Source organism: Equus quagga, chromosome 15, assembly GCF_021613505.1.
Source record: "Equus quagga isolate Etosha38 chromosome 15, UCLA_HA_Equagga_1.0, whole genome shotgun sequence".
Lineage (NCBI taxonomy): Eukaryota > Metazoa > Chordata > Mammalia > Perissodactyla > Equidae > Equus > Equus quagga.
The window spans coordinates 73,204,408-73,231,405 of record NC_060281.1 but is presented as its reverse complement, the minus strand read 5'-3'; the positions used below and the strand labels follow the sequence as shown (position 1 = coordinate 73,231,405).

Here is a 26,998-nt window from a genome sequence, read left to right as displayed (position 1 = left end):
ATTAACTAACTCACTACTTGGTAACTTGGTCCCTACACAAATACCCTTTCCCACCTATCACTAGAATCCATTCTTGCCCATGGTGACGATGGTTTGCTGGTCTCTTGTTTTTTGAGCAAGATATCTGACAATGTAATAATAGTAACAACTAACATTTGTTGATCATCAGGCACCCAAAAGTGCTTTACACGAATTAGCTCATTTAGCCTCATAACAATAGATAAAGAAGTTGTTCAAAATCATACAGTGCAAATACATAGGAAATTGCAGATTTCCTTAATTATAGTTAAGATGTAAGATTTCTTGAAGTCAGTGAAAGTGATGTTGAAGTGCTCCAATCATAGGCATGGACACTGTTCAAGGTGTGTCTGGCAAAAGTTAGAAATCTGTACAAAATTGGTGAGGATGTTGAAAGAGACTGATTCGAATGTGAAAGGATTAAGAAGAGTGCTTTAAGAAATTGATGATGCTCTCAAATACTTCTGCAAAAAGGCATTTCTTTATGATTATGCTGCAAAAGTAAAATGGGGAGTGAAGGATGTCATTTATTTCCCTTCAGTTTTACTGAGATATGATTGACATAATACGTTATACTAGTTTAAGGTAAATAACCTAATGATTTGATACATGTGTATATTGTGAAATGATTTCCACAATAAGTTTAGTTAACATCCTTCACCTCAAATAGTTAGAATTTTTTTCCTTGTGATGAGAACTAAGTCTACTCTTAACAACTTTCAAATATACAATACAGTATTGTTAACTATAATCACCATGCTGTACATTACATCCCCAGAACTTATTTATCTTCTATCATTTTTTTGTATTACAAAATTTAGTTAGAAAATTTAGTCTCCGAAAAAACCTCATCAACCCTTGATGCTTTTTTGATTTGGTGAAGAATTTGCATAGAGTTGTAGTTATATCCTAAATTTTGCAAAATAAAATAATAAATGTCTTCATAATATTTGGTTTAATAGTTCAGGAAGAAGTGTAAATTAAACTTTTTTTTTGCTATTTACTTTGAAATTTTGTTTCCATTTTAAAGAAATGTTTAAGATTTTATTTTCTGTTACTAGTTATCCTTGAATAACTAGGACTTCTTAAAATTATCTATTTTCTCTAATTGTCCAGCTCTCTTCTACTCAATTCTAAGACTCTTGAGGCCAAGAACCACCTGTGACTCTTATCTCTGGGTCTTATATCTAGTGTTGCTTCAGAATTTAGGTAGAGTTTAGAGTGTTGAATTAAATAAATTACAATTGTGAGGACCAGGTAGCAACATGGGAAAACACTTAAAAGTGAAAGAGCAGACCACAAAATTGGGTCTATGCTCTGATTACTACTGTGTAAAAGTAATTATAGTTCCAAAGGAATACATGAAAATCATAAGGTAGTTTGAGCAGATTATGGGTAGTTTGCATGCTTTGGGTAGGATTTATGCATGATATTTAAAGTCCCACTTTTTGGTTATATCTTGTTTCTTTTCTCTTGGAAAAATCATGTAGATTATAATTTTAAAAGCTCAGTGTGTGGAGCTTTTATTTTAGCTGTTTTTTCTGACTGTAAAAGTAGCTTGTAAAATTTTGGAAAACAGTTTATTTATTGATTGTTTGATGGATTGATTGCTGAGGAAGATTCACCTTGAGCTAACTAACATCTGTGCCAGTCTTCCTCTATTTTGTATGTGGGTCACCACCACAGCATGGCGCTGACAAGTGGTATATGTCTGCGCCTGAGAACCATACCTGGGCTGCCGAAGCAAAGCACGCCAAACTTAGCTGCCAGGCCAAGGGTACAGCCCAGAAAACAGTTTATTTTAATCTCACTGTTCCAGCTTCCAAAAGGCACTGTAACATCTTTATATGTTTTCTACTCTCTTTCTCTGCATGTTTTGTAGACTTGAAACCAACTCTTCACACACACAATTTGAATTCTGTGTGTGTGTTTTATTGAATATTATTGCATAAGTGTTTTCCCTTGTTAAAAACTCTTCATTAATGTCAAGTGGTTGTAGGATGTTTCCATGTGTGGGTTTTACTAATACAATGAATATTTTTGTATATAAAGCTTTGTCTGCATTTCATATTATTTTCTTTAGATAGATTCATAAAAGGGAAGTTACTTAATCTTTAAGACTATTGAAGCATGTATCCTTTTGAATTTTGTTAGGCCAAAAAGTGTATCATTTTAGTTTGATTGTTAATGAGCAGTTTTTTTCAAATATTATTTGACATCCTGTTAGTAGAGTTATATATGGAAGAAAAGTGTTGTCTAGAGACAGCATCTGTCTGGGATCTTATGGAGAAAATCCTGTACTGGGAATGTTGGTGGACTCCAGTTCTCCTTCAAAATCCATCTCTTAGAATTGAGGATTCTGTGAGATTCTGTGAATTCCCTCCATAAGACCTAGCAGCTTAAAGCTTCCATGGTTTTCATATGCATATTTTAAGAACTGAAGTAACTACTGAGGGACTGCCTATTCAGGGAAATTCCTTATTTTGCTTACAGGTGTGTATCTAAAATTTGTTCTCTGCCACCTAAACTCATTCTTGGAATACTTGAGGAAGGTGATGATATCAGTAAGGTTTTGGGTTTTGTTTTTGAGAAACCTCCATTTGCTGTCAAGATCTGTGGATAATGCTGTTATATTTTGGTTCTAGGTGACGAGACTGCTGTGTGGCAGGCCCTGACTTTGCTGGAAGAGGGATTAACACACAGCCCTTCCAATGCTCAATTCAAATTGCTGCTTGTTCGAATCTACTGTATGCTAGGGGCATTTGAACCAGTGGTGGATCTGTACTCCAGCCTTGACGCTAAGCATATCCAGCATGACACCATTGGGTTGGTAGTATATACTCTGAATAATGAGCAGCCAGCTACACCGGTGTGGGGGTCCTTATACATGGAACTCTAGCTTTTTGATTTTAGCAGTAAAGTTGTTCCTGGTATTAAGTTTTTTAGAGTAAATAATCACCTATTTTATACCCACTGCAAAGCAGAAAGAGTTTTATGTCTCCCAGCATTTTGTGGTAATTTTTAACTTTGTACAATTTAGAAATGGTAGGAAAGTTTTCCCCAGAGACAGCAAACAGCTGTATGCTGTGAACCCTTTTTCTTAGCACACACATTGTTTGGAAGCCTTTATTTCTGCCTTGCAGTTGAGTTTGACACATGTACTTTATTTGTTGACCTCAGAGATCCTTTGAATTTGTATTTTGACTCTTCTTTGTGATGAATCAAGGCTATTTTCTCTATCCCCTCTAGAGCTGTTTTAGGAAGACAGCCTTTTGTTCTCCTATAACTTGTGTTCCATTGATCATCTGGGTGTAAGAAAGCATGGCATAGAACTTCCACAAAACTCAATTAACTTTGCTCTCTCGCTCTCTTTTTTTTTAATCTGATTCTGTGAATTAGATTATTTCTATGGCAGGGTGTTTGAACTTTTTCAATATGTCTAGCTATTTCTCTGCCATAGTAGTTTGAAGTGTGGTATTTGGTACTAGAGGTGGGTAAGTATAACATGTTTTTTTTCTTTCCTTCCAACCTAGTTATCTTTTGACCCGATACGCTGGATCCCTAGGTCAGTATGCTGCTGCATCCCAATCCTGTAACTTTGCACTCAGGTTTTTCCACTCCAACCAGAAAGATGTAAGTGAAAAAGAAATTTTTTTAAATATGGTCTTGCCTGCTGAATGCACACAATTCAGAGAGCGTCTTCCCTTGTGTCACAAGTGCACGTGCTGAGGTGCACCATGCTCTCCTTGCAAGTGTCCGCAGGCCATAGCTTGCTGGCCAAGGCTCTCAGGTAGAGGGAAAGAGTTGTCTGTGGTTGTTAGAATGGGAGTGTTTAATACAATCCATGCAAAGGTGCATTTAAAACTGAGTATTGATAGGAAGTGTTATGCCTCTTAGATCTGTCTTTTAATCTCTGAGAGACTTTTTCCAAGGGTATCAGAAGTAGCCCATAAGAGTTTATAACCTTGGATGCCGTGTGAGAGTCTGTGGCAGCAGCTGCTCTCTGTTACTTTTATTTATTTCTAAAGTTTGTAACCACTGTGCTCTTTGCCAAAAGCGAGTACACTTATATTTTCTTAGGATTATAAAATTGACCAATTGGAGGACATTTCAAGAAACTTAGGTCAATAGTATGTTTTTTAAAGTAGCAATAAATAAGGTAGAGCTTCTGTGTGCCATAATGAAAGGATGGGATTTGCACCATATTTTTCACTGCAAGCAGACTTGGTCTTCACTTGTCAGTTAAGCAGTTTTTGTGGGAAAACTGTATGGTTTCTCCTCAGTCAACCAGCTATGCAAAACCTCTCGGAAACATGGAGAGAAGGCATGTCTCGGGGATGGTCACTGCCTACTTGGTTCTCGTGCTTGTAAGACCCATCACCTGCAATTTGGCCATGCCAGATATCTGCCCAGAGCTTTCCATTTTCGTGATCTAACAGCAACTAAGGAACTTGGCAAGGAAGGTGGTTTCTGGGCTTCTTGGCAAACACTCATGAGGATTTTCAAAAAAAATTCTTTTATAACTATAACAGCTATGGCTAATCCGTCTGCCATCTAATTCTTTAGGGATGTATTAAATAGAAGGTAGGGCAGAAGCATTTCTGAACACTGGAATATAGGTTTGTTGTCTTCAGCTTGTGATAATTATGTTTTGACAAGCTTCAGGGCATGGCCTGGAGGTCTGGTGCAGTAAGGGATGGTGAGCTGTGCATCTCTCAGTTGCCTTTTAAGCCCTATACTCCTTCCCGATATAGCTCCCCTCCCCGACAGTGATTGTTCTATCTGTTCAGACCCTATTTCGTGCTGTAGGTCCTGATCAGGGAAAGAGGGAAGTAGGCATTAGCCTTTGAACATATCGCTCAGAAAGTGCTGGCCTGGCTTAGAGGTCAGAAGGGCATCTCTAGGACCTTGGGTGTTTAAAATCTAGCGTGAGTGGGCAGTTGAGTTATAAATCTGTCAGTTTTCACTGTGTGTTCAAGTATCTGTGCTTGTCCTTCTCTTTTCAAGAAGTTTCACTAACTCAGAAGAAAAGAAAAGCGTTCCTCAAATCTCATTATTCTGGTTCTCATTTCTGTATTTCTAAGGAAGAGATTAAAGAAACGTTTGATTTACTGAAGAATCCTTTTCAAAGTTTTGTTTCTGAAATAGCTTTGAGGTGGGAATGGAGGGGTAAATAAGTGATTAATCTAAGCCTGGTGGCTGGTTTTACTCCAGTTTTTAATTATCCAGCATTCTACAAGAACCATATTCCTGATTCAGTCAATAAAGTCGCATTATTTTATACTAATAAAAATTAAGCTTTAACTTTTTTCCACAGATACTATGTCTGAAGAGTTGTTTTGAAAACAAAACACACACGCATACAAAGCAAAATAAAACAACCCAAAGTATTGTAATAGAGAAAGGAGATCCCTAGGAGCGATTTGAGAGGGGCTCTTGTCCTCAGTGGCTTTTTGTATCTTTGATGTTTTCTGATGGTTGTGTGTGGCAAGAGTGACTAAATGTAGTTTATCCGAATGTATGTGATGCTGAACCTGATAAAATTAAAGCATTTTGTTGATCTGGGACTAGGACTTTTCTGCTTGTAATACCACTAGCTAAGAAGACAGAGCTTATTTAATCATGTTAAAGTAGATAATCTTTGGGGGGTCCTGGAGGCAAAAGCAAAACACAACGCAGCAAGGAAAACACACCTTAAACCTTAATGCCTGGCCTGAGTCCCAGAACAGGAAAATGAAGACTGTGGTGTGGACTGTTTCCTGTAGGAATGTGAGGCTGAGGAGGATCACAGTTCTAGTGTTGTACTGTATGTCTTAAGCCTTCTGATAGTGCTGGAAACATCTCTCTGGACACCGAAAGCTCTGTGCTCTACGTCTGTTATTCCTGGTAGTTTTGGGATTCCCAGATGGTTTCTCCTTGAGGGACTGATGTATTTCAGTTCCCACCTAGGTCTTTGCAAGAACACTTTTATTTTTTAAATGGAAAATCTGGTGTTCTGCTTTGTAAGGCTTTGTGCTATGGGATTGAAAGTTATATTTTTAAGGTCTACATAGGAATTTTCTTTCTGGAAAGGTCATTGTCTGCTGTCATCTTACTTTGAAATAGATTTTTACAATACAAGAATTAGAGCTAGATTTTCATGTCTCCAAAAGTTACTTAAAAAAATAATTTCCTTTTAAAAGTGTCTATTTTAGGTATTCATGAAGATCGTTATTCAGGGATTTGATGTCCACGTATTTTGCTAATTTTTACAGTGACCAGGGTTCATTTCAGGAATCCATATGGGATCTAAATAGCCTCATCGGTGCGTAAATGAGTAGAAATGGTTACGGACAACATTCTCTGATATTCAGAAGTCTTTAAAGTGCCTGTGGCTTCCAGTTTTGCCTGCAGTTCCAATAAGGGGTTGTTTCTTCAAATCGTTGTACTTTCTTAGCCTTTGTCCTGTTGGTAGCTGCCAAGCCCTTTTCTAGCTCTGCAGTGCTCCTTTACTGCAGCATTAAAGGGGGACTATCTTAAAAAGAGAAGCCAGAGAACTACCGTTACCTTCTGAGTTTGTTAAAAGACCACATTCCCTCTTTGTTGCCCCTTATTTTTCTCTTTTAAAAGCTGTTGCCTTTTTTCTAAAGTGGTGTTCCATGGATCAGTAGAAATTAAAACTGCCCCTATACGCGGTAAGGCTGGGTTCTTTCCTTTAATCATAGCAGGATTTGGAACTATAATTGATCAGTTTAATTGGAATCACCAAATCATGTTTTATCCTGATTAATTGCTGGATCATATGTTCCTAAGCAGCTGGTTTTTTCAAGCTGTAAGTTCCTATTGCAAGGGCTGATGGTATACCTTGCTGTTTTCCAAGCTAAGAGGCCATCGGATAGGCATACGTGTTCAGGGTATCCTGGCCTCTTCCTGATGGGGCTTATCTCTGTCCTTTAATCAAGCTAGAAGGTACACTTGAGCTTTTTCAGATAGTCCTTCTTTAAACCTGCAGGATCACAAGTAATCTTTTTAATTTTCTTGTGTCCGTCCGTCTTTAATTTCTCCAGATACTGCAGGCAAACAGCTCGCCGAGGTGTCCCATGGGGGTTTAAAAGCCGCATCGAATGCAGTTGAATTAGCGCCCGTGGCGCAATCCCGCGGCCTGAAATGAACCCTGCGAGGCTGTATATCAGAGGGTACGTTGTTGACTATTGGCCTATTTTACTACTGGGCGAATTATTTGGTCATAATGGAAATGGGGGCAGAGCTGACTGAGGCTGTGCAAAAAGACTGGCTTTTCTAGAAAGGATCTTTGGGGCAGACATCAGCTTTGAGCTTAACACTTTCTTTGGCCCAAAAAGGTGCCCTCCTGACTTCTGGTCCTGATGGCATAGGCCCACACCCATGAAATGTTCTTCCCTGAGATTTTCTTCTATTGTGCCAGAATTTCTGTTTAGAATTCTTTACCTTGCCTCTGTTCACAATGTTTCATCTGCATATATGTATTAATCTAAAATTAAAGCACATGCGGTGAGAGTTCCCTTCACTTACTTGTTTATGGAATTTTCCAGCAGAGGTCTTATGTAGTTTGGATGGACAATCTTGAAGTCTTTCTGTCCTCAGAATGGATTAGGATATGAATTTTTATAGGTCTTTTGTTTGTTGTCTTACTTCTATCCGATGTAATGCACATATGCCCTATGTTTGTGATATGGTATTCAGAAATAAAACCAAGGAGCAGCCTGTCTTTTTTTCTGGAGTAGGATTTTTATTTGGGGTGGTGGTGGGGTGGTTATATTATTGGTGGTTTTGGAACCTTTGTACAAAACACAGTTTATCTTAAATGCAGAAAAACATGGAGTAATATCCCTTCCATAATGGCACTAACCAAACATTTGACTGATGTGGTATAAAGAAACCTTCAGTCCTGTTGAATTGAAAGACATAACTGCTCAGAGAAAGTCTGTGCAGTGGTAGCAGCAGCTGGGTGTCATAATTAGTAATATCAGTAAAGAAGACATTTGACTCTGGAATAGGAAAGAGAAAAATATAATTTCTGAAAGCTGATATTCTACTTGATGACCAAGACCTTTAAAGATTAGTTTCAGCATCTTACTTAATTTTAGTTTGAGTGTTTTGTTTTGGCTGGCAAAGTTTGCCTTCTTTGCGTGACCTGTGAAATATTTATACCGAGGTGGTGTCTTTCCTTCCCAGACCTCAGAATATATTATTCAAGCTTACAAATATGGTGCATTTGAGAAGATTCCAGAGTTTATCGCTTTTAGGAACAGGCTGAATAATTCTCTTCATTTTGCACAAGTCCGTACTGAACGGATGTTGTTAGACCTTCTACTTGAAGCAAATATGTAAGTATTACACCAGAGCTAAAAGGTAACTAAGAGATTAGATTGGATGCTGAGAGCCATTACTGGGCTCATGGGTGACATTAGCAGGCTTATGCTAAGGAAAAATGGAAAACAAAGAAAAAGTAGGGGGATGGGGAAGAAAGGGGAAAGAACCTGGTGCATGTCATGGGCAATGATAGAGTACTTCCAGCACCATCTAAGGTTCCATGTAGAAGCCAGCTAGACCGTGGGCATCACCCTGGTCCACGTGGTGTGTGCAGGGTTCTCCTTCCCCTGCACACATGGGATTTCAGGAATTAGTGCTGATCTACTTTCTTTTGTTTGAGCTTCCAGATGCCTTTCTCTTGCTGTGTAGCAGGCCAGCATGATCTGTGTGTGGTTCCATTTCACCTTATATGAGCCTTTACTTCTTAGTAGTAAATCCTTCCTTCCTTCCTCCCCTCCTCTTTCCCTTCCTTCTTTTTAGTAAAGCAAAGTCCTGGCTAATATGTTTTCATTGCTGTTTTACTATTGAAATAATACATAAATAAATTTTCTATATCACAGATCAACCAGCTTAGCAGAAAGTATAAAGTCAATGAATCTTCGGCCAGAAGAAGATGACATTCCATGGGAAGCCTTGCGAGACAACAGGGACTTAAATGTTTTCTTCAGCTGGGATCCAAAAGACAGGTAATTAGAATTTAACTTGAAGCAATTTATTTTTAAAGAATTAGGATGAATCTAAGAATCTAAAAAATCTCTTTTTTTACACAAATATAATAACATGTTTGTTGTAAGGGCTAGAAAATATAGGTAAACCAAGGGAAGAAAATCAATCTCACCCCTATGTTGAGATTACTGGCTAATCTAAAAGTTAGATCCTCCTTCACAGTATACATGTAAACAGATTCCAGATGCGTTAAAGATTATATGCTAAAACTCCTTAGAAATTATAGAAGAAATATAAAAAATATTTTTAAATGGTTTCTTAGCATTACATCAAATCTAGAAACAAAGAATTTGACCTCTGTAAATATTAGCTTTCTATATAGAAGTAAATTTAACAAGTTCTAAAGATATGTGGTAAATTATTTCATGTATATTAATGTCCTCCATATGTAGAGAGAACTCTTAATAAATCAAGAAGATAACTAGAAAACAAACTGGGCAAAGGGCTTAACAGGAAGTTCAAAGAAATGGACCTTACAAGCAGTGAAGAGTTTTTTTTAACCTGTCAGACAAAGATAAAAAAGATTAATACTTGTGCTCAACAAGATTGTGGGGAAAATGGTTGTTGTGCATTTACATGGGGGTAAATATAACCTTCCTATAGGAAACTAGTGATATGTATCAAGATTGAAAGTTCCAAAGACCATTTTTGTTTTTTAAAGATTGGCACTTGCGCTAACATCTGTTGCCAATCTTCTTTTTTCTCTTTTTCTTCTTCTCCCCAAAGCCCCCCGGTACTTAGTTGCATACTCTGGTTGTGAGTACCTCTGGTTGTGCTTTGTGGGATGCCGCCTCAGCATGGCCTGATGAGCGGTGCCATGTCTGAGTCCAGGATCCGAACCAGCGAAACCCTGGGCCACTGAAGCAGAGCGCACAAACTTAACCACTTGTCCACGGGGCCGGCCCCTCCATATACCATTTAATTCAGCAATTCTGTCTTCTAGGAAAGTGAAACCTAAGGAAACAAGTGCACAAACATGCAGAGATATGTATATGTGGGAGTTCTGAATATACTGTTATTTGAGGATTGCCAAGATGACATTCAGTGATTTGCTAGGACTCATGGGACTTAACATATAGTTGCAGTCACAGCTAAGGTTTATTATAACAAAAGAATGCATGACAGGATCAACAAAGGAAAAAGACAGGTGAAGTCTGGAGAACTCTACGCACAGACTTCAGTGCTCTCTCCCTTCTGTGATGGGACATACCACATGTGCTCCTTTCTCCAGCAGTGAGAAAATGCAGTGATGCAAGTGCAATGTTTCTGCCTAGAGAAGCCCATTAGAGATTTGGTGCTAAGGTTTTTATTGGCTGGTTACATAGGTACCTTCTGTCTAGCGTGTACCAACATTTTAGACTCCCAAAAGGAAAGCAGGTGTTCACTATAAACCATATGATTTGAACAAACCCTCTAGGCCTAGTGAGCCACTCTTATCATTTAGGCACTGGTTGGAGTGCCAACTTGCCAGACATCAGCCGAGGGCAAACCTTGCGAGCTCGCCCTTCTAAAGATAATAGGCTCAGGTTTGCTATGTTAACTTTTTCCTGCACACACTGTCATAAAAAGATGCCGTTTGCAAAATAGTATAAATACTGTCAACTCATTTGTTTAAAATATATTAAAGTATAGAAATATTTTCAGTTGCATTTTTGTACATTGTATTGCAGAAATCTGAAGGCATCTGTACCAGGCTTGTTAATATTGTGAGTGTTTGGTTATTGGGGCACATTCTTTCTAATTTTTACTTTTCTGTCATTTGAAATTTTTATATCATGTATTTTGTTGAAATAGGAGAAATAGAGGGAAATGACATATTGGGGAGTTTATCATTCCAATTTGCTGGATACTGTCCTGGGGACTTGGACGATTTTGGTTTGTCCAAGATCGTTCAGCTAGTAAATGAAAACTGGGACCATTCAAAGGTGTCTTGACTGATGAAAATGAACTTTGAAAGAATTAAAGGTAACACATTGAATAAAATGGATGGTGTGGGGATCTTTCTTTTTAAGGGATGTTTCTGAAGAACATAAGAAACTTTCCTTGGAGGAGGAGACCCTGTGGTTAAAAATCCGTTCTTTAACATTGAGGCTGATCAGTGGGCTTCCAAGTCTTAACCACCCTGTGGAGCCAAAGAACTCGGAGAAGACCACTGAGAACGGTGTATCCTCCCGAATTGATATTCTCCGTTTGCTACTTCAACAGCTTGAGGTCGCCATGGAGATGGGAAAGCGATTTATTGAGAAGGAAATTCAGGTATCATCAATATGTATTTACCATCACAGCTGCAATCATCTATGACTTCTCTTTTTAAAAAGAGGAATTTGGGGTGGGTGAATAGTGAAGAACAGTATTTTGTTCTAGTTTGTGGCATCTATAGGGAAAAGATGAATTTTGCTATCCAAAGTGGATGGTGAGGAGAAGCAAAATAGCTTTTTTCATGACGGTACATCTTTAATAGTCATCAACAAATTAATACGGCGTTTTTGTTTTCACCACGATTTAATTATTATTAGTTTGCTGACCAGTGTTTTGTAACTTAATCACTGAGATAGATTTTTATCCAGTAGTTATATTTCCTCGTTTTCTTATTTTGTATAAATTTAGATATATTCAAAGGACATTTCTTTTTTTCCTTTCTTTTCCAGTATCCTTTCCTTGGTCCTGTACCTACCAGAATGGCTGGATTCTTTAATTCTGGCTGTTCTCAGTGTCAGACCAGTTCTTTTTATCTTGTTAGTGATATTTATGAGCTGGACACCAATGGTTTACGTAAGTATACACTTGCATGGGTGTATAAATTGGGTCTTTGTCATTGAAAACTTAGTAAATGCAACAAAATATATATAACCTCACATATTTGGAAAAATTTGGAAGAGATGGAAGCTGTTCGGGAAATGTCTGGTTTAATATCCAAGAAGGTACATTCATAGGTTACAAGGTAATGTTTTAGAAACTTAAGCCCTTTCCATATTTAAAATCACTTATTAGGTCCAAAAGTTGAAGAATTCCTTATTTTGTTAAAATATTGTTGGATTTCAGATTGAATTCTTTGCTTAAAAATGAAGCGCTAAACTTTGTGGAGAAGAGTTTTTTCCTAAGCCAGTGAGAATCACAAATATCCCATACTTTTTTTTCCCCCTAAATCATAAGGTTTATAGATCTCGTCATTTAGAGTATTTGAAGTACATAGATTTCAAGTCCTCCCAGAGAATTTGAGGTAGTACTTTTGAAAGTGGAAAGGTAATTAATGCCTTTCTTTCCCTTTTCTCTTCCCCTTCCTCCTTCGTTTTCCTTTTCCTTTACTTCATCTTTCTGCCTGTCTCTCAGTGATGGAATTTAGGTGCCTCTGGGTCTTAAGAGAAAAGAAAATGTCCTTGCCCTTGACTTTCTTGGAGTTATTGATTTTGCTTCTTTATCTTACTAAAAAAATAAATGGGAAGTTTTTCATTTTTTGTTTTTAAATTTTAGAGGATACAACAGAGATCCAGGAGCGAGTAGAGAATAGTCTTAAGTCTTTACTAGAACAATTAAAAGGTGAGTGCTCTTACTGTGGATTCCTGTATTGTATCTCATTGTCTAACAATAGCTCATTTTTTTGGTAGAAACTTGCAAGAGGATTTGAAAATAATAATGCATACTTTTGGTATTTTTAAAGACTTACTTTTAAGTTTAAAGAGTTTTGATTACAAAAGCAGTAGATACTTATTATAAAAAGTACACAGGTGGGTATGGTCTTTCCCCCTTTCCCAGCCCCACCCCCCCAGAGGGAAGTACTTGGAGTCTATACTCTTAGATGCCACCTAAACAGCCATACATGTGTACATGGAATTATACAGTACTGATTTGTTTTTTAACATATGAAAGCTATAATACGTGCTTTTCTCACTTCAATTTTTTGTTATCTTGGACACCTTACCATGTCGGTTATATATATATATATATCCCGTTCGTTCTAAGGGCTACATAATATTCCACAGTAATGTATCAGTGTGCCAAATTTATTTATGTACTTGCCTATTGGGTATATAATATATTATGCTCTTGAGTTATTTCTAACAATATAACAATACTGAAATGAACATCTTGGGACATAAGTGATTGGGTTCTTATTTGAGTATTTCCTTGGGATTAAATTCCTAAAAATAGAATTGTTTGGTAAAAGGGTACATAAATGCATTTCAAACCTATGAGGATCTTTCTTTTCAGAAGCCTAAATGGTCATTTATTTAATTGTCCAAATGAAGAATGCAAATTAAAAGATGATCAAGGTTATGAGAATAAAACATGGTATTTGTTATGAAGGTGCATTTCTACTATGCACTTTGGTCTTTTATTCCATAATGGCACAAGTTCTTCTAAATCATTCACTTTGAGTCTTAATTTTATTATGCCAATAGTCTATTTTGTAGAAAGGCTGCTGTTTAGACCCTAGAATATGTAATTTATAGGGCCATCATTTATATTTTGAAGACAATAGCAATAGTCACATGGCTTTTTAAAGAGCTTAAAATAGATATCCTTGTTGTTTGGTTCATTGTTGTGGGGGCAGCTTTCTGGATTAAGCTTTTATATTTGCTTAGTCTTTATTAGATTGTGTGTTGTGTTCCTAAAAATAGCATTGAAACAAAAGCTCAATAAAACCATAAAATATTTTTCTGTTTTCAGATGTTTTCAGTAAATCTAAAGGTGACCTCTTAGAAGTTAAAGATGGTAACTTGAAAACAAATCCTGCTCTTTTAGAAAATCTAGTCTTCTTTGTTGAGGTATGTTTTTGTTCTCTTCCTGAAAAACTCGATTTTCCTTAATTGTATGCAGGATTAATTTTTCGAAAATGAACAAGTAATAGGCACCTTATGCCTGTAATTTAATCCCCCAACCCTGCCTTTTGTTAATTGAAAGGCATTGTAAATCGTTTTCTGAATCAGCTCCTTCCAAGAATACTAAGATTTCATTCATAATGCTTAGATAAAACTTCGTGAAATTTGCTTTACCATTCTTCAAAGATTGCTCAGATTCACTCCAAATCTAGCTGTTTTCTGTTCATTCTCCTTTCTGACTCAAGTATTATGTAATTTAAGTTAATTCCTCCAGCTCCTTTTACTTGTTGTTGCTATTCACTAATTACTCAGATTCTGCATTCCAAAGGAGAATTCCAGGAGCTGACGTAGCAAAATTCTAGATAGCCAGAGAGAAGAGGAGGATCACGAATGCTCATAATCCATCATCTTTCCTTTTATTTCTGTCATGTTTACTTTTCTCTTCCTACTAGTCTGTAAGCTTCCTGAGGGCGGTTCTTCTCTGTTTTGTTGACTGGCACGTTGTCAGTGTCTAAGACACTGAACGAATGAGTAATAATTGCGTGGATACCTACAGGCACACACTGTAGCATGGGAGAAGGCATGTAAACACCCAACTTAATACAAGGGAGGAGGATATGTGCTGACCAACTGGGGAGATTTCTCCATATATATTTAAGTTAAGGTTTGCAGGTGAGGCAGTGTCTTACCTGGCTGGAGAGGTGGATGGGGAGAGGTATATTGTAAAGAACCTGTGGATCCCATGCCTAAGAATTCTGACTTTTTATTTGACTGAAAAGTGTGTTAATAGATCCTCGCTTCCTACAGGGAAGTGAAAGGAAATTGGGCTGAGTGGATGGGTTTAGACCTGGAAGAGCCAGAAGAAAGGATAAAGGTTTAAGCCGTTACAGTATTCTGAGCAGGAGATGATGAAGGCCTGAATCAATGTGGTGATCAAAGAAATTAGGGAGTGGAGAGTTAAGAGGAGAAACTGAAGGGATTTGCATAGAAGAAGTGTCAGTTAGAATTTGTTTAATCCATAACCTTTAACTGTTCCTGATAGATTTTTTTAGTGTAATCCTTATTGATGATTTTGCAATTTTTCCTCTTTCAGACTATTTCTATTATCCTTTGGGTGTCTAGTTACTGTGAGAGTGTCCTGCGACCATACAAATTAAATTTACAGAAAAAGAAAAAGAAGAAAAAAGAAACCAGCATCATCATGGTAATAACAGAGAAAACACACGTAACAATCTGGCCTTGTGCAGCTGCTGCTTTTCACTGTTTTCTTGCATGTTGTAAGAGACCTTAGGATCCTCTACTCAATTTGTTTTCTCCCCCCCAACTTTTTTTTTATTACACATCTATGGAAAAACTGAAAGACTAGTATAATGACACCCAGATATCCTTACCTAGATCATCACAGTTAACAATTTGCCATATTTGCTTTCTTTCTTTCTCTCATTTGTTGAAGAAAACTACAGACTTCATGATACTTCTTAACACACCAGGATAGAGCAAGGGCAGTCTCCTGCAAAACCACAATACTCAAGAAATTTTCACACTCACAAAATTTAATATTGATACAATGATAATATAATGGCCATATTCAGATTTCCCCAGTTTATCCCAATTATGTCCTTTATAGTCTTTTCCAAAATACTAGAATCCTACTGAGGATCTGACGTGGCTTTTAGTTATCATATTTCTTTACCCTCCTTTTAATCTAGAACACTTCGTTAGTCTTTTGTTTTGTCTTTATTGTTAAGGAGTCTAGCTAAGGTTTTGGTAGAATGTCCCACAATCTGGATTTGGCTAATTGTTTCCTTAGATTTAGATTAAACGGGCTGGGCCTGTGGCATAGTGGTTAAGTTCAATGAACTCAGTTTCAGCTGCCTGGGTTCTCGAGTTTGGATCCCTGGTATGGACTCAAATCACTTGTCAGCCATGCTGTGGCGGTGACATGCATGGAAAATAGAGGAAGATTGGCACAGATGTTAGCTTAGGGCTAATCTTCCTCAAGCTAAAAAAAGAGGAAGATTGGCACAGATGTTAGCTCAGGGCAAATCTTCCTCAGCAAGAAAAAAAAAAGATTTAGATTAAACATAAATGCTGTGTCCTTTTTAGCAAATTAAATCAGCAGGCACCAATGTTGTTATGTCCTATTATTCGTGATTTCCAATTTAATTACTTGATAAAAGAAGTGTCTACTGGATTTCTTCATTCTAAAGGTGCCTTTTCTCCCCTGTAATTAAAAAGTAATCTATGGGATGATGCTTTAAGGCTGTGAAAATCCTATTCCCCACTAGCCTTTTACCCATTGGTTTTAGCATCCATTGTTAGTCTAACTTGCGTGAATCATTTATTACATTGATGGTTCCACAACGGTGATTTTAAAAAATTCTGTGACTCTTTCATCATTTATTAGCTGGCATTATTCTGTAAAATAGAGCTGTCCCACCCCCATTCATGTATATATGTATTTGTATGTATATTTTTAATATCACTATCTATCACTCATTCTGTTTTAAATTTACCTCATAATCTATTATCATCAGTTTTTTTGGGATGCTCAATTGAAGCATTTCTTTTGGCAAATGGGAGCTACTATAAGCTATTTCCTATCCTTGAACATGTCCTCATCAGTTTTTGGGCCTTTACTTTCTGGAACAGCAAAAATGCTCCAAGCACTTTCCCATTGAACTAAAATCATACATTTTTCTGAAGAGCCCTGGTTCTGGTAGGGGAAATGGTATTTCAAAACCAAGATCTAGGTGTTAGGTGTACTAATTGCTGTTGGAGTTTCATTGCTTCTAGTTTATGTCAGTGGAGAGAGACAGGACATTTATTTACACACACAAACACGCAGAGTTTTAAATAATTCTCACTGATACCTTTAGTTTCAGTCCAACATCCTAGTGTTCTTCCTTCCATTCCTTCCCTCATTCCATATTTGAAGCTTCTTTTTTGCAGAGTGAGAACCTTGGTTCCCAGCAGCATAATATATTTATTCATTTGCTGTTTTATAATAAATACTAAAGTTTTGGAATTAGTACATCAGTTCCACTACAAACCCAGTAAATAACAAACCCACTAAATTCAAATTTCAAACATTGAAATTCTTTGCAGTTCTTTTTTGTCCTTAGAATATGTTCTAGTGACTGTAGACAGTTGAGGTACTCTGTAAAACCACTGGAATTAAAAACTGAGATTATATTTTTAGTGTGATGTAAGTAACGTTCATTTATTTCTGTTTGTATTTGATTTTGGAGTTTCCTCCCATCTGATTTAACTTAATTTTTGAATATGTAAAACATTAACATAATTTGTGTCCTTTTTGTAAGGAAAATTATTTAGGATTCATTCTCTCCATGACATGCTGTTTTATTAATGTTTGAATTTATCCTATCATTATTAATGGAGGATTTCTGTTGACTGTAGCAACATAATAACCATTGTCATTTGAAAATGTTGATGGTCTTAGTAGTAATACTGACTTCCTGCAGAATTCAGTAACAATTCAGGAATTGCTTAGACTTGACACTGTGCTAGGCGTCACCATTCATGCACAAACAAAGGGTACTTAGATTTGGATGAGGGCCTAAATGGAAGAACTTCTCTCCTTCACTCTTTTGAAGATAATTTAATAGATCATGAGTGCAAAGTTTGAAAGTATAATTGGAGTTGCTCTCTTATTCTCTCTTCTAATGAAAGCCTACATTCCTAGAACTTGACAGTTAGCTTTTTGGTATTTGGATTTTGTGGGGCTTTTGTAGTTGTTGCTTTTGTGATTTCCAAAAATGAGAATAGCTTTTCTATTTTTCTGATTATCAAAGTAACCTGAAGGTGTGAGTAAAGTGACGATCACCTGTATTCCCACCAACCAGGGAATAGCCACTGCAAACAAACCAGAATCATGCTCTATGGAAGGTTCTGCAACATGCCTGTTTTTCATTATTTTCACGTAACAGGGTATCTTGGACGTCTCTTCATTTCAGTAAATATAGATATATCTCATTACTGTTAATGGTTCTAGGCCATCCTGTTGTATTAATATACCATAACTTATTCCCATTGATGAATATTTTGTTCTGATTTTTTAAAAATAGATAGTACTGTTTTAAAATATGGACAAATACACAAAGGTGAATTTATAATATGATTTCCTTAGAATATCTCATAGATCTGAAATTACTGTGTACATACATTTTTACGTTCCTCAACAGTGTTGGTGTGTCTGTATCCTTACCCATCTGATAGACAAATATTAGTATTCCCTTTTTTTCTAATTTGCATTTAAAAAATTCTATTGATGTTGAACTTTCAAAGATTTCTTGAGTGAAACGCTAGCCTTACTAGTTGATTGGCTAGGTTTCTTGTGTTTACCTGTTCTTTTGAATTGTATCATATGTTGCTGAGATTTCTTTGTTGTATTTTCTGTTCCAGTTTTTCCCTAAGTTTCCTCTTGTGTAGTAATATTTTTCCTATTGATATGTTTTGAGCTATTTGTCTCTTAACAGTGTTATTAATCCTCTATCATATGTGATACAGGTTTTTTTTTCACTTTGTCATTTCACTTGAGTGATTTTTTAATCAATATGGTGATTTTTTTAAAAAGTTATTTTTTTAAATCATTCCTAGCTTAGCATAATGTTTAGAAAGACCTTTTCAATTTATGATTGCAGAAGTCATTACCTGAATTTTCTTCTGGTGCTTCAATGGATTTTTTCTTTTTTTAATTTAAGTATTTAATCTATCTGGAATTTATTTCAGTATTTACTATTTTATTTATTTTATATTTCCAATGTCTAGCTAGTTATCTCAGTACCAGTCATCCACTTGAAACCACTGTTTTGAAATGCCGCTATTTAAATTCCCCTATATTTTCTAGGCTGTCTTGGGACTTATTTCCTTTCACTCTTTGTCAGTTTACTTAGATACTTAGGTACCATCTGGATTTAATGTAACGTTATAATATACTCTAATATCTATTAGGGCAAGTTCTCCTTAATTACTCCTTTTCATAATTTTCTTGGCTGTTGTCACCCATTATTTTTTCCATTAGGACTTAGAATATTTTGTTTCCGTTATTAACATTAGAGGAAATCTCAAGTCACAAAAAAGAAGAAATGAAGTCTTGGTTCCTCTCCTCTCCTTTAGTGTTCCAGGAGATCCTCAGCCCAAAGCTGAGTAATGATTAACTAAGATATTTTCTGTTTGTTTCCATCTGCAGTTCCCCAGAATGAAATAAAACCTCATTTTTAAAAAAATGGCTTAAGTCATCATTGCTGAGTTAGCATTATTTGGTGGCAATTAAATTTACCTTGGTTTGAGAGATTTTTATATCCAACACTGTATCCATCCCTGTTATTGTTAACAGCATTAAGTAATACCATAGCATGAAATTAGTATAGCTTATGTGATGTAAGCATGGCACATGTGTTTGATAATCTTTAAACCTTTTTAAAAATCTTTTTTTCCAGCCACCTGTCTTTACCAGTTTCCAAGACTATGTTACTGGGATTCAGACTTTAATTTCCAATGTTGTGGATCATATTAAAGGGCTTGAAACACATCTAATTGCACTTAAACTTGAAGAACTTATTTTAGAAGACACTTCTCTCTCACTGGTAAGAGACTGTAGGCGATCAGCAATTAGTTATATATAGATACTCAGATGTTCTTCATCACAAGGACAAGTTAATTTTCAATTCAACATTCTCTCTTCACAGGACTTGTGATTAGAAGGTGCCTGGCAGTAGTTTTTTGTTGTGTTGTCGGTGGTAGTGGGTTTCCCTCTCTCTTCATTTCCCCCTGCCCCATCCCTCCTTTGTATACATTTTTGGGATTGTTCTTTTACTGTGAATACTCATGATGAATTGATGAGGAATGGAATTGGTACTGTCCCTGTTTTGAGTGCCAGAGGAAACCAGCCCTATGTTTGAGATCCAGCAACAATCTCGTTGGGTGAAAATTTACCTGCTGCTGGGTTTGCTGGCTTCTTTGCCACTGCAGTAGTTATCACCTGAGAAAGGAGATAATACTGGATGTCAGTAATAATTAGATTAGAGCAAGGCAGCCCAAAAGGAATGGAACCAAGTATGGAATCAAAGGTACCAGTCATCAGATTTCTCCTGATAATTATTTTAGGCTAGTTTCTTAAAATTCTGTTAGCAAAATCCCTGTTCAGTCTTGCCTTTAAAATGTGGATTCTTTTTAAAAATTAAAGAAAAGCTTTCAGTCTGAAATAATTGAAGATTTAATGGTGTCAGGTGAGTTAACATTCACTAGCCTGGAGTGACTCGGTTTATGATTTTGATAGGAGCCAGAAGGGCGATGGTGGAGCCACCTGTTTCTAGCTAGTTGCTCCAGTGATGAAACTCTGATCTTGAGGGAATGCTTCCCTTGAGTACTTTGTCTAACCTAAAGCCTCTGCTGATGAGGGAACTTGTCCAATAATCTGAGGGCAGCCATCATCCTAGCCTGAGACCTTTCCCCAGACCTTCCTGGGGAAAGGAATGAATGGAATCCTGCTTGCCACACCAGCTTTAAAGATTGCAAGCCCCTCTTTTGTAAAACGTTAACAAGTTAGTGCTTTGAACAAGGGGCTTAACTGTGGGAATGCCTCAGCACATTTTACATTTCCAAAGACTGATTAAAGAAAGGAGATGTGTTGAGATATGAAACTAGAAGTTTAGTTTTAGCCAAACAAAAACGTCAGCTGTTTTCCTGTGTACATTAGAATGAATATAGACTTCAGTGGTGATTAGAAATACTAATTGATGGATTATTTAGTTCTTTAGTATTTTTTGTCTTCCTTTTTTTAAGCCTTACATTGTTTTGAAAGTAAAATATGCACATGGTAAAAAAACTTCAAAGAATAAAGAAAGTATACAGTGAAATATCTCCTTCCCAATGTAACCCATTCCCTAGCTCCCTTTCCAAGGAGGAACTGCTATTATCAGTAGTTTCTTGTGTGATCTTCCTGAGTTAGATAACCCAAGTATAAGCATATTATGTCTGCCTTCCCTGCCACTTCTCACCTTTAATAATGCACAAGTGATAACATACTATACACGTGGTTTTGTCTCTTGCTTTTTGTACTTAGTCTCTAGGAGATCATTACATATGAGTACTTATCTACCTTATTCTTTTTAACTGCTATGTAGTATTTCACTATTTCTTGACATACAAAATGTATGTTCACTATAAGAGAATTAGAAAACAGAATAGCACCTCCCAGTTCCCAGCCCCAAATCAATCAGTCCCAGTCCCACCATCCAGAACCATCTCCACCTGTCCCTCTTCTGTATTCTAGTAATACATTTGTATCTGCCATTAGCCTTTATGACATCAAGGAACTTGGGTACCCAGTAAAGGCCTAGTAATTGAATTCTTGAGAAATAGGTGCATCCTAGGTAGGATTCTTGCCTTCTACCTCCCACTTGCACACCACTCTGAAAGGAGAGAGACTTGCTGGTACTTTTGGAACACTTCTACAAAGAAATCTGAAAATTTGTAGTAGATTTTGAGCTGTTTAACTTTTTAATTTTTAGACCAAACCCAAACTCATTTTCTACTCCAAACTCCCATCCCCTTGAGTGAATACCAAAGAAGAAACTTAAAATTACAGTACCTATTTAAAAAAAGAAAATGAAAAAATCTTAAAGATCGCACCCTTGAACAAATGTCACATTATTTCATGTGGTTGGGCTTTGCTGAGTACATTTACGATTTATAAAGTGGATATAAATTTATTGAGCTAACTGTTGTTGGGCTAAATGCTTGCAGAAATACAGTGATCAGAGACCTCGCTGTAGAGAGATAACATACAAATTACTTAACTAAATTGGAAATATGCTATAGGCACAAAAATCTGAGCGAGTCAAAGAGTCTCACTGGAGAGGGGACATTTGAGGATTAAGAAGTTTTGACCAGGGAGACAAGAATGGAGGAAAGGAATCCCAAGCAGAAGGAGGCAAAAGCACACAAAAAAAGACAAAAGCACAGAGGCAGGAAAGTGAATTGTGTGGGGCACCTGGAGTCAGTCGGCAGAGCCAGAGCACATGGTATGTGGGAAGGACTGTCAGGTACACGAGTGACAGGCACAGTAGCCCTGCTTTTGTCCAGACTATTGAGTGGTTGTTCTTGTTAAAAGATCTGTCTGCCTCCTGAAATGAAGTATGAGATTTCTCGTTTTGATTATTGTCAAAGTTATGCTTAACTTTGAGCTACTCTAGGTTTTTCAAGCCCTGGCTCTGTCCTCATCTTTTGACTTTGGGAAAGTCACTTGCCCTCTCTGGGCCTCACTTGCTTTATCTGTAAAACGGAAGTGATAATAATATCTACTTCATAGGATTATGGTGAAGATTAAACAAAATAGTAGTGGCATTATATTGCCTACTTGTGTTAAAGTCACAGTACATATAATAGACTGAGCAGCACTCGTCATCAAATACAGGATCCGTATAGTGCTAGGGACTTTCCTTGAGTAAAAGAAAAAAAATCTCTTCAATTCCGTTTCCATTAGGCTCATTTCTTTTTTCTTTCCTTCTTTTCTTTGTAAACTCGAAACACTATGAATAAGACCTCTAGACTGCCACCTCTGGTCCTGGTCCCTCTCTTCCTCCCTAGGGGTATCCATTGAAACTGGTTGTGTGCCAAGACTTTTTTTCTTTTTTGCATTTATACTTATAAATACACAATACTATTTGTATCTTTTAAATTCTAAAACCATCTGGTTTTAATGTAACTTTATAAGGTACTCTGATACCTGTTAGGTTTTTAAAAGTAAATGATATACTATTCTGAAGCTTGGCTTTTTTTTTTTCACTCAACCTTATATTCAAGAGATCCCTTCAGGCTAATGCATATAGATCAATCTTATTCTTTTAGACAGCTGTATAGTATTCAAAATATGAACGTACCAGAACCATTGGACATTTTAGGTTGTTTCTGTACATTCGTTTTTACGTATAGTATTGAAATGTATTTGTACATACCTTCTGATGCACATGTTGGGTCATAAGGTGTGCTTACCTGGTTTCTTCTGGGCTTTGCAATTCTGCCAACTTCATGTAGATCTAACCACTTCTCAGCCAACCTCCTTTCTGTGTTTGAACACTCCATCCCCTTCACTTTTTGTGGTCTCTACCACAGGTCAAATATGCATCAGTATTTAACTCACATATTTGAGTAGGCTTAGGAAAGCTCTGGTCTTTTTTAGTCGTTTGGCCTCTAGAACCCATGGACTTTGTCAGTATGGAGGGAGACTTGTCAATATTGTAACTAGAAAAGATGATACTGGTAAATTTGATGCCTTTAAGAAGTGACTGTGATAATGTCCAAATTAACAATAAATTTCTAATTTTTTTCCAATGAAACTAATAATCAGAAATCTCAATTTTTCCATTTTGTACAGCTGATAACAAAATAGTAGCAATTTTATGTCCAAACTACTTAGTAATAATTACTTACCTTTTTTCTTTTTCTTTTTTTTTTTTTTAAAGATTTTATTTTTCCTTTTTCTCCCCAAGCCCCCCAGTACATATTTGTATATTTTTAGTTGTGGTCCTTCTACTTGTGGCATGTGGGATGCCACCTCAGCATGGCTTGATGAGCAGTGCCATGTCCGCACCCAGGATCCAAACCCGCGAAACCCTGGGCCGCTGAAGCGGAGGGCACGAGCTTAACCACTTGGCCGGGGGGCCGGCCCCTACCTTTTTTCTTGATGAAAAATAGTAATCAGAAATCTCAGGTTTTCGACTTTACAAACAAAGGTTACTTGAAAGAATAATGCTGCTAAAGCAACAGGGTCTCAGTGAAAAATCACACGGAAAAATATACATGTGTGATGAGCTTTAGCCTTCTTTTCATTTTATGAAATTGAAAATGACTCACTGTATTCTGATGGAGCTTGCAGTAAGACCAAAGATAATGGTAATTTTAACTTGTATCTGAGGAACCATAATCTGGGGGAATGCTTTCTGAGCAAGACCACTAATTCTTGTCTCCTTTGTAGGAAGAGAGAAAATTTTCAAAGACTGTGCAAGGGAAGGTGCAGAGCAGTTATCTACACTCACTTCTGGAAATTGGGGAGCTGCTGAAAAAAAGACTTGAGACCACGAAGAAACTAAAAATTTAAGGAAGTGTGAACCACAGGCACTGATGACTCTCCAACAGAAAATGTTATCCTCTTCCCAGGCAAAAGCTACATCTGGTTGACCATCATTTTAATCCAGAACTTCCTCATAAAATGCATGAAGGACTTTGATTGTGAATTAATTTTTTAGGTATTAAATGTATACAACTGATTAAATTATTGTATATAAACCAGAAGCAGGACCCTCATCTGGGTTTGACCACTTTTTATACATGCTCATATGCATATGGCAGCCACAAGAGAACCCCACTTTTCTTCTTCCCTTCTATCACCAGACACATCTGGTGGTGGTAGTGGTGGTGGTGGTGGTGGTGGTGGTGGTGGGGTCCTATAAAAGCAGCAATAGAAATTAAGCATAAAGCATCAACCTCAGAGCAGCTGAATGGCCCTGCCGTTATAGCAGTGGGTCTTTTGGTCTGGTCCTTGAGCCTTAGGAAGCAGAAGGCAGAAGTAGAGGGGGACCATGACTGGAAGCAGGCCCTCTTGCAACAATAGCATTTTAGTTTTGAGGCTTCCTCAGCTGCTTGGCTCCCATAGAACCCAAGGCAGGTACCCAAAGGGCCTCAGATGAAGTTTGGCATAAGCACCTGCCACTGAAGGGCACCATTCAGACGACCACAAGCATTCATTTTTTGGCTTAATAGTCCAGATAGCCAAGATGTCTCCATCCTTGCTCCTGTGAGAGTTAAATCACGGGCTTCTGTTAACTTACAGTTGTTTGGAGGGGAAAGCAGTGCAGACCACTTATAAGCCTGCTGAGGACTAGCTTGCTTCTTTCATCCATTTGGGAAAGATGGGAATCACTGTTCTAAAGAAGAGAAGTGTATATAATTTATGCAGGCAAGTCTAATACCAATGTCATTGGTTTTGTGAGATATATATATATATATATATATATGTATATGCTTTTACATATATATGTATTTTCAAGCATATATATACAAATATATGCTTGAAAATAAAGATTTAATACTCTAGTGTTTTTTAAGTGGGGGGTTTGGGAAGGAGGGAAGGAATGTATATTATGGACTTAACCTAGGTTTCAAGTTTTAGGCTGGCAAAAGAAATGTTATCCATTCAGTTTGAGGTTCAGACTGTTTTCTTCAAACTTGAGAATTACACCAGGATGGTGTTTACATTGTTCACTTGGAGCTCCCTAAGACTATAGCTTCAGAGGTTGGTCTGATGGAAGATAAATATTGCTCTTGAAAATGTTATCCAGTTCATACAATTGCTTTGATAACTTTTTTTGTGTTTGAATCTGCTTCTGTTTTTGGTCTTTGTTACCCAAATACCGCTTAAGTTAGTAATTCTGTAAGAACAAAGAAATGAATTTGATAAGGAAATTCAAGCATCTGATGGAGGATTGGTCTTGAAGACCTTAAAAGTCTTTTGCAACTCACTTCTCCAGTGAAATGTGATACTTTTCTTTTAAAAGCAACCAAAAGAGAGCTTGGAAAATCTCTGTATGCAGAGCAGATACATTTTGTCCTCTCGTTTTGACTTTCTTAGACTCACAATTTAATAGAGTGATTAATAACTGTTTAAACTTCCAAGGAAATTTTTAAGAAAGTTACTACATTATCTGTTCAAAATAAGACGTTGGAAATCCTAGTCCATCAAGTAATTTCAAAAAGTTATTGCTGATGTAAATTGGTAGCTACAGCTGTCACACCCCATCCCAAAACGAAAAACTGCCTTGAACAAGATGAATTGAAAATTCTGATTGATTCCAAATCTAATTAATGACAACATCTCATAATTTCATAAAACTATGGCCAATTTAGATGGAACTGTGTGTGTATGGGGGTGGGAGTATGTGTGTATGGCATGTGTTCTTGAAATGATGTTTCCTTGATATCCAAAAATACTGTACATAAAAATAGAAATGCTCTTTGAAACAAGTCTATCAACTGACCATGATCAATATAGCGTATGTGCTCAGTGGGCTGGCCTTGGTCCTCAGGGACAGTGTGTGACTCCAGTGGTCTGCCTAACTAGTCTCTTGCCTAGGTGCATCTGGGACCTCTGCTGGTTTTAGTGACAAATAATGTTCTGTTGAGGTTATGCTTCCTTTACTACTTGCTGATTTTCCTACTAAATGTAGCATTTCAGTTAGATCCAACCTCTTACATTTTGAGATAATTGTAAAAAGAATGAAATTATGCAGAAATGGCCAATATCTTTTATTGATCTATTCTTTTGGAAACTGTCATGCACTATAAATTGTGTACAGTTAAAAAATATATATATATATATATTCTTACATGAGTAAAAACCACCCTCTCCAGCAATTGTATGTCATTGGTATTTGAAGAGAATTCCCAAATAACGCATTGCTGCTGCTGCTGTTTTTGGTTTGTGTGGGGTTTTGTTTTGTTTTGTTTGTTTTTGTGTGGTAAATTGATATTTAAGAGAAAAAAAAGGAAAGGAGAAAAAATACTACTGTTTACAGACTGAAAAATTACTGCTTTTTATACTACTGAGATCTTAAGTTAAGACTCTCCAAAGCAAACATTTGGTTTAAATCATTTATCTGATGTGGATAAAAGATAGAGAAATTTTTAGTGTTCTCCACATAATGGAAAATGTACAAATGCCTAGCTGTGTTGCCCATCAATTTTGTATATTTTCATAATTTTAATTGTTCAAAATTGCATTATATTTTGCAATCACTATGTTCAATCTGGATTTGTCTTTCATTTTAACTTTTAATATAAAAAGGGGTTTCAATGTATCTATGGCCTTGTTATTGAAACTCTCCCTACTTATTTGATGTGATTAATACGGGAAGTAGATATTCTTCCTTCTTCGGAACTAAGTGAAGCATATAGCGAATCTGCTTTAACCTGGAGGGTTAATTTATAGCAACACTTTTAAGTTGGCACTTCTGCCTGGTTCATATTTCTTTGGATTCCTAGAAGCCACAACTTTCAAATGATATAATGCATGTCAATTTTGT

General features: G+C 36.7%; 1 protein-coding gene across 3 annotated transcripts in view; it reads left to right on the top strand.

Moving 5' to 3' along the window:
• NAA25 (N-alpha-acetyltransferase 25, NatB auxiliary subunit) overlaps window positions 1-26,773 on the top strand; it is a 68,015-nt gene extending 41,242 nt beyond the window's left edge. For all 3 annotated transcript variants that reach the window (XM_046639648.1, XM_046639649.1, XM_046639650.1), the window contains 11 exons: window positions 2,664-2,844; window positions 3,552-3,651; window positions 8,212-8,363; window positions 8,910-9,035; window positions 11,088-11,331; window positions 11,724-11,847; window positions 12,547-12,612; window positions 13,744-13,841; window positions 14,989-15,099; window positions 19,358-19,504; window positions 23,896-26,773. In XM_046639648.1, the coding sequence (XP_046495604.1) occupies window positions 2,664-2,844; window positions 3,552-3,651; window positions 8,212-8,363; window positions 8,910-9,035; window positions 11,088-11,331; window positions 11,724-11,847; window positions 12,547-12,612; window positions 13,744-13,841; window positions 14,989-15,099; window positions 19,358-19,504; window positions 23,896-24,018 (1,472 nt within the window). In that variant the 3' untranslated portion in view covers window positions 24,019-26,773. The remainder of the gene's footprint in view (window positions 1-2,663; window positions 2,845-3,551; window positions 3,652-8,211; window positions 8,364-8,909; window positions 9,036-11,087; window positions 11,332-11,723; window positions 11,848-12,546; window positions 12,613-13,743; window positions 13,842-14,988; window positions 15,100-19,357; window positions 19,505-23,895) is intronic.
• The last annotated feature ends 225 nt before the right edge of the window (window positions 26,774-26,998 follow it).